The sequence below is a fragment of the Propithecus coquereli genome, unplaced genomic scaffold, assembly GCF_000956105.1.
Source record: "Propithecus coquereli isolate 6110/MARCELLA unplaced genomic scaffold, Pcoq_1.0 Scaffold84, whole genome shotgun sequence".
NCBI classification, from domain to species: domain Eukaryota; kingdom Metazoa; phylum Chordata; class Mammalia; order Primates; family Indriidae; genus Propithecus; species Propithecus coquereli.
The window spans coordinates 410,897-419,192 of NW_012154618.1; the positions used below are offsets into that span (position 1 = coordinate 410,897).

Sequence of the window (8,296 nt, forward strand, 5' to 3'; positions counted from 1 at the left end):
CAAAAAAAAAAAATAGAAAGAAATTAGCTGGCCAACTAAAAATATATAGAAAAAATTAGCCGGGCATGGTGGCGCATGCCTGTAGTCTCAGCTACTCTGGTGGCTGAGGCAGAAGGATTGCTTGAGTCCAGGAGTTTGAGGTTGCTATGAGTTAGGCTGACGCCACGGCATGCTAGTCCAGGCAACAGAACAAGACTCTGTCTCCAAAAAAAAAAAAAACAAAACAGAATATATGTGCCAAATGGCCAATAAGCATCTGAAAAGATGTTCAGTATCAATGTCTTTACAGACTGCACATAAAAACCACAATAAGATGCCTTCACATGCACTAAAATGGCTTTAAAAAAAAAAAACAAACCTCAAAAAACAGAAAATAACAAGTGTTAACAAAGACGTAGAGGCATTGGAACCCTCATACATGTAAAATGGCATAGCAACTGTGGAAACAGACTGGCATTTCCTCAAAAAGTTAAACCTGAAGTTATGTGATCCAGCAATTCCACTCCTAGTGAAATGACCAAGAGACTTGAAAATGTATGCTCATGCAAACGTATGCTTATACACAAATGTTCATAGTAGCATTATTCATAATAGCTAAAAAGTGGAAACCACCCAGATGGTTGACTGATAAAGGGATACACAACATATGATACACATAATACACACACTTGCACACATACACACTGGAATGTTATTTAGCAATAAAAAGGAATAAAGTATTGATACATGCTACAACATGGATGAACCTTGAGAACATGCTAGGTGAAAGAAGCCAGTAATAAAAGGCCTTGTATTTTTTATTCTATTTATATAAAATATCCAGAGATAAAATGTGGATTAGTTGTGACCTCAGGCTGGTGGAGTTTGGGGGAGATGGGGAGGTGACTGATAATGGGTATAGGGTTTCTTTTGGAGGTGATGAAAATATTCTGGAATTAGACTGTGATGGTTACATAACCTTTTAAAGACTAAAAATTGCTGCTTTGTAACTTTTTAAATATATTTTTATTTTTTAAAGTGACCTAACAGTTGTGTCTCCACCCCCAGCTTAAGAAATAAAGCATTACATATAGCTTAAGTGCCCTGTATACCCTTCCCTGATTACAGTTATCTTCTACCCCTATCAGAGATAATCACTATCTTGATGTGCTATTTATCATCCTCATGTATGTCATTAAATTTTTCTATATATTTATATACCCCTCACAAGGCATATTTTTGTTTTGCATATTTTTAAATGGTATCATGTAACTTCTATAGGTTGCTTTTTAAATCATATTATGTTTTAGAAATTTATTAATTATTTGTAAGTTATCATTAAGTGGCTTTTTTACAATGACATCTAGTACTTGGAATTATGAGGTCACACTCCCAAGAATAATAACTAAGTCTATTAAATGTCTTTGCTTCCTTTTTTTAATCAATTCAATCAGAAGATTTCTCTAAGCATCCCAAACCATTGCTGAGTCCTTGTTCAAAATAAAGGAATTTAAAATGCATTTCATAATATGAAAGGCTTTTTAAGGACTCCAACATAAAACAACTCCTACTTAACTGAGGATAATTTAGAGGGGAAAACCTTGCATTATATCGTCATATGTGATAAATCATACTAAGAGTAAATGATAAGCATAATCAATAATTAACCTGAAATATTTCAACCAACTATAGGGACTCTCTATATGGCCATTCTGGTTTTAACCGCTAAAACTTTTCTTGTAAACCCTGTGGTTGCTTGCCTAACATGCATTTCCTTTTTTGTTGGTAACTAGTTAATATTTTTTAGAATCCTAAAACATATCCAGACAGCCCACTGAATATGGGAGAAGTCACTACTCCTTGACAACAGTTATCGGTTCAGAGATAGTCACATGCCATAGTTCTTGGAAATGAGATGGGAGAAAATATCTAACGAGATTCTGGGAAAGAAATTTCCCTGCTTTTCAGAGTAAGTGTCTGGAAACATCCTTCTCTCTCTTTCTGATTTTGAACAAGAAAGCATATGACCCTAGGAGTTGTTAGTAATTATTTGGGGACTACAAGGGCAATCGGCCATTACACCATTCTACTTTACTAATAGAATTCCAATTTTGATCAGAGCAGTAACGTACCCAGTTAAAAATGCTCATAATCCTAGACTCCTTTGCCAATGTTGATCATGTGACAAAATTCTAATCCTTGAGATGCAAGCCTAAGTCCTTGAAGAGGACTTTCTCTTTCCCTAAAACAACTTACAGACACATGAAGAGAAGCCTTTTGGTATTTCATGTTTTCCTCTTTTGCCAGTTGGAATTCAGATATGATGCCTGGGGATGGAACAGTACCTGTGAGTATGAGGATGAAAGATGCATGCTAACGACGGTGGAATGAAAGATAGAATGTGCTGGGGTTTTTTAGGATTTCCTAGAGCAGCTTTAATAAATGGCTCTGGATTGCCCACCTTCCTATTACATGAGAAACAATTAACCCTTATTTGGAACAGCCACCATGCAGATTTTTGTTATAAGCAACCTGATGCAATTCAAACTGATAAAACTGCTAGAATCAAATTCTGGCTTTTCAATTACATAAGTCAATAATTTCCCTATATTGTGTAAGCCAGGGTCCCCCAACCTATGGTGAGTTGTATAATTATTTCATTATATATTACAATGTAATAATAGAAATAAGGTGCACAATGTATGTAATGTACTTAAATCATCTCCAAATCATCCCCCCTCTCTCCGGTCCATGGAAAAATTGTCTTCCATGAAAACGGTCCCGGGTGCCAAAAAGGTTGGGGACTGCTGGTAAACCATTTTGAACTGAATTTCTATTTCTTGCAACCAAGAGCAAGCACCCTAAGCTGACAGAGCCTCCTTTGTAAGGAATGGGTAATATCTCTGACTTAAGTCCCTCAAGGGCAAGGACCGTATATTATTCATCCTAACCTGCTGCCTGACTCATATGGATCTTTAATAATGAGTAGCCATAATTATAGGGAAATCTTTCCAAACTAACAGTATTATCTCACTTGCATATGGTTACTCAACTGATAAAGCAGAGGAACAAAGAAATGACACATTCTTACTCTTCTTTAAACATACCTGACACATACTTATCAATCATTGACATGATAAAGCTAAGAAACTACTTTTAGCATATCATGCCTTCAACTTCCTGTCACTAAATCTTCAAATGTACCTGTATCTACTGCTTTCACCCTTTCCTTCTTCCTTCCTTTTACACTATAGTACAGTGGTTTAGAGTGGTTAAGAGTGAGGGCTCTCTAGTCTACCGATATAGATTCAAATCTTAAATCTATTATTGACCACCATTTATGTGGCCTCATGCAAGTTACTTAATTTCTTTGAGTCTCGATTTTGCTCAAATGCATAATGGGGGTAACAATAATACCAACCTCATAGGATTCTTGTCAGAATTAACAGAGATAATGTTTGTAAAATGCTAAGCACAGGTATACTATATAGTAATTCTTTACTAAATGTTACCTATTATTTTTAGTGTACAATGCAAGAGTTATCCTTCCTTTTGTCTAAGGCTAATTCTTACCTTATCTCTGGATCCCACCCCACTTCTACTTCCACAGGGACTTACAACATTTTAAACCAAATGGCTTGAAGGAATTTCATGTAAAGACATAGAGATTATAAGCAACAAAGTGTAGCTACCCCCAAAATTGGCTTATGTATTAAATTTTGGGAAACAGAATTGCCACTTTATTTTCTAAAATTAAGATTAAATAATTCACATGCTATCTAAACAAGCGTTAATTAGAGGAGAGAAATAATGCCCTTCTTTTATCCATGTTTTTAAGTCACTTTTAATCAACAATAAGATTAAATTTAGGCAGGATATAAATTTTTCTTTGGTTAAATATAAACAAAAGAATACACTTCGATTACAAAGCTCCATTTCAATATTATAAATGATAATAATTTGTGGTTTTATCCTTTCTCTAATTACGTAATGCAGTGCTAAAGGGTATGACTTTGCCTGCTGTTCTGGGAGGGTTCTGAACTTTTACCAATTAAAAAAAGGTACATGTAGATTTTGAAGTAAAGAAATAAATGGAGCCACCTTAAGTTACTTTTTTATTTCAATATAACTTTCCTTTAAAAATTCATGAAATATTCTTTTATTATTATAATGTTTATGCAATAAGTTAAAATTGAAAAAAGAAACAAAATATTCACAAAATAGCTTCCAATTTTCCTTCATTTACTCCCTCCTAAGGGAATATGGCATTATATTTGGTTTTATGTAATATGTTTATAAAAATTAAATGCCCAAATTTTAATTATATGCCATTTTTTAAAATAGAAGAAATTCTTTTAGATGCTTAAAAGAAACAACAATTGTTTTGTTAGTCCTTACTTTTGGCTTGCTCTGTCATCAGTACTATAAAACCTTTCTGTGACTATTAGAAGCTTTTGGTATATTGTTAAGCATTAATGCAAATCCAGGGCATGTTCTCATCTTTCTGTTTTCATATTACCAAACCTAGCCAGGCATACTGTAGCTGTCCAATTCAGAAAGTACTCATACTGTATAATCTGAGACTTTTGCAACCATATATTTTAAAGGACTCATCGAGCCCTGAAAGGCAAATGCTATCATTCAAGTTCTAATTACATGCTACCTGGGTTTTACAGAACAGAAAAAAAAAAATGAATACTGTACTTCCTAAATACATTTTTTGACCAAAATAAATGCCAAAATATTTTCTGAATGTATCATTGTACAATAACTCAAGCACTGCTCTATTCAAATTATGTTCTTCTTTCTCCTGATGCTGCTTACACTTGATAAATGGGTCAATAAATGCCAAGTCAAATATTCAAGTAAATATATTTTCATTGTTATTGGCAGACATATAATTAACTCTGAGAATAAAAGAAACAAGAAATCAATTTGTGATTACTTCTTCAGTTCTTCCCATTAGTCATTTACATTATAATTGTTCCACTTTTAAAATCTTTATACACACACACACACACACACACACACACACACGACTATAATTATAAATCAAATTACTTCAACTACAAATTAGTATTGTGTGAACTGTGAACCCCATATGTTAATTTTATTAGTAAGATGCAAATGTATTATTACCCATGTATATGAGCTGATTAAAAAGCAATGCACATTTATGAGCCTATATTAATTAATTTCAGGAAATGTTTCTAAACAACGTTAGGGACTTGCTCTGTCTTCTCTCTAGTACAGACAACTGAATCAACGTTCTTTTTTTAAATATGTGTATATGTCAACAAATTACATTTCCATTTTCAGGCAAAACAGACTGCTAACTAAAAAAATATTACAGAGAGTAAATTTTTTCAAAAATCTATTATCTGTCAGGTCAATATCTTCACTAATCCAAGAAAAATGTATTTTGTGCAAAAACTTACATAAGTGACCTTTTAAAAATATTGCCCTAAACTAGATGCAAAGCTTCAGATATATTATTATATGTGAATTTCATAAAGAAAAAAGTTTAAGATAAGCTCAAGAACTCTGCTTTAATAAAATATGCTGTCATTATTCGATTGCTACTTTCACTGTGGTAGTTTGATTGTTTTTCAATTATATGTCACGGACGAGTCATTTAACCTCTCAGTTTCCTCACCTATAATGAGGGGATAATGATGGTGTCTCATCACAAGATTCCTCTTAGGACCAAAGAAGTTAATGTAAGTGAAGTATTTAGAACAGTGTCCAGCATATACTAAGGGCTCATATTTTACATATTACTTCTATTAGCTTCTAGTTACCAAGCCTGAAAGTATATTAATTCTTTTTCAAGAAAAAGAAAGCTACATCATGACATTCTTAATGCTTTGTGTATCCTACCAGCTTTTAGCATTGTTGGTAGCAACTAGTTTATCTGCTATTCACAGGCAAAATAGGAGCTAGAGCCTAGCCAAATAATAGTTCCGAATTCTATTTTAAAAGACTCTCTCTTTTATCTATCACACTATTAGTATTCAATTCATTCAATACACTAATGTATACTATATGCCAGGTATTGGATACAGGCAGTGGGAATAAAAGATGGTCAGAAAAAAATTCCAGACACGTCGCTCACAAAATACCGGGGGATACAAACACAAACACAAGTATGTGTTGTTGTTTAATTAAAAAATTTTACCAAGATGTCCATGGGAGGGCTTTATGGATGATGTTTGATTAAGACTTGGAAAGAAGAGCTGAAGCTCACCAGGTGGAGAAAGGTTCTATGATTAATTTATTCACAAACAAAAAAACTGAAATTTCTCAGAGTGGTAAATTCAAATAGACATATCTGAAGCAAACAGACTGCCTCAAACAGAGTTCCCATTGCACATTGCTTGTTTAGTCCATTGTTTGGTGTTGAATAAATATTTTTTAAAACTACCCATTTATGCTACCCATAATAGCAAGGCTTTCATTGTGACACATTTAAATGATGTACTTAGCTTCCTATCTGTTCCCATCCTCCCCATTAGAGCTCAGAATGATCTTCCCAAACCACTCTTTTTTTTTTTTTTTTGAGACAGGGGTTTCCCTATGTTGCTCAGGCTGGCCTCAAATTCCTGAGCTCAAGTCATGTTCCCATCCTCCCCATTAGAGCTCAGAATGATCTTCCCAAACCACTCTTTTTTTTTTTTTGGTAGAGACAGGGTTTCCCTATGTTGCTCAGGCTGGCCTCAAATTCCTGAGCTCAAGTCATGCTTCCACTTCAGCCTCCAGAATAGCTGGGACTAAAAGCACACGTCATAGCACATGGCTACCTAAAACCACTTTTATCACACTGCTCCCAGATCGAAAACCCGTAATGGTTTCCTCCTATTCCCATATATCAGCTCTTTATTTTGACTAGATTCCTCTCTCAATATGCCCTGGGCATATCTGCCTCTTCCCTCTCTCTGGAATACTTTTCTCCTACCACTTCTCTTTGCCTCTCCAAAATTCTACCCACCCATCAAAATCCTTCTTCAAGAAGCTATCAGACTCTCCTGCTTCTATTTGAAATAACAGAACTTTACAAACGCTGCGAAAAAGAGAGAAACGCTAGCAGAAAAGGTATACTTTTGGATGAAAGACATGTCCAAAATGTGGTAGAGAACTGAAAAACAAAAGGCACAAATTGATTTGAACATTACATTCAATTGTTACATCAACATAGCAGACTTAAATTATTTATTATTGAAAATTTATATACTGTACCAACTACTTATTGAATAAGTAGAATAATTCTTCCTCCAATGACAACTGCACTCTTTTAAAACCTTAACCATCTCACAAAATGGATGATGAATTTTTCATTACTCTAACTAGTTTCTCTAGGGCAAATTCGTATTAGAACTGAAGGTGTCACTGGATTCAGAACTTTAAAATATGACCAGGTAACATGAACTATGCTAGCCAACGTAGAAGTAGTGTGCTTCCTACTTTTAACGACAACTGGTGAAGTAGTGAAATAGCCCCAAAAAGTTAAGACAGATTTTTTTTCAAGTGATAATTAGCATGCTCTACATGTCAATACCTGAGATTCCAACTTGATTTTCTCTTCATTCAGCTTCTCTGTTGCTTTCTTAATTTTTTCACGACATCTAGTTGTTTCGGATCTTACTGTAATACAAATTAAATCTTTAAACACATCAATCTTTCTAACGTCCTGATTTCGGTAGCGCTTGAGAAGACACCTTTCATCTATCTTTCCCTCAATAGGGCAAGCAAGCTCCCCTAACTGCTCTGACCACTACCTCTGGGATTTCCTTCTGCTCCAAGCACCCAGCTCCAGAAGACAAAAGGCCCCCCATGCAAAGGACGGAAAGGCCCGGACCTTCTCGCATCAAACGGCGACTCTCCTCGGCCTGCTGCTCGGTGAGGACGATGTGCTGAAATAAGGACTCTAAGTTCATCTCAGGCCCGGGCTCCTGCGGATCCTTCTCTCGCCGTTAAATATTTTATAACCAAGCCTGAGGATACTGGAAAACACAATAAAGAAGAAGGATTCTTCAAGGACTACTCCCAGACGGACCAGTCTTCAAGTCCCTGTCGCCTCTCACAGCGAGGACCGAGCCCACCGCGGACCCAGTCAAGGCCCCGGATCCGGGGACGCGCGTGCCACGGCCGCCCCTTCCCGCCCTTGCCCCTTGTTTACCCCGTTCCAATTTACAAAACCCCGGCATTTCTCCCTCACGCCCTGAGACGGATTCGAGCTCTGCCTTTCTCCCTCTCGGAACGCAGCTCCCCTGGCCTAAGCCTCGCCTCTCTGCGGGTTTGTTTTTGGCTCTGAGGGCAA

General features: G+C 35.9%; 1 protein-coding gene across 1 annotated transcript in view; it reads right to left on the reverse strand.

The window, feature by feature from the left end:
- Positions 1-7,913, reverse strand: part of CCDC172 (coiled-coil domain containing 172) — a gene marked incomplete at its 3' end in the record, with an annotated part of 32,974 nt that extends 25,061 nt beyond the window's left edge. Inside the window, exons 1-2 of the mRNA XM_012663874.1 lie at positions 7,835-7,913; positions 7,535-7,620 (exon numbers count right to left, since the gene is read on the reverse strand). Coding sequence (XP_012519328.1) covers positions 7,535-7,620; positions 7,835-7,913 — 165 coding nt within the window. The remainder of the gene's footprint in view (positions 1-7,534; positions 7,621-7,834) is intronic.
- Between the last annotated feature and the right edge of the window lie 383 nt (positions 7,914-8,296).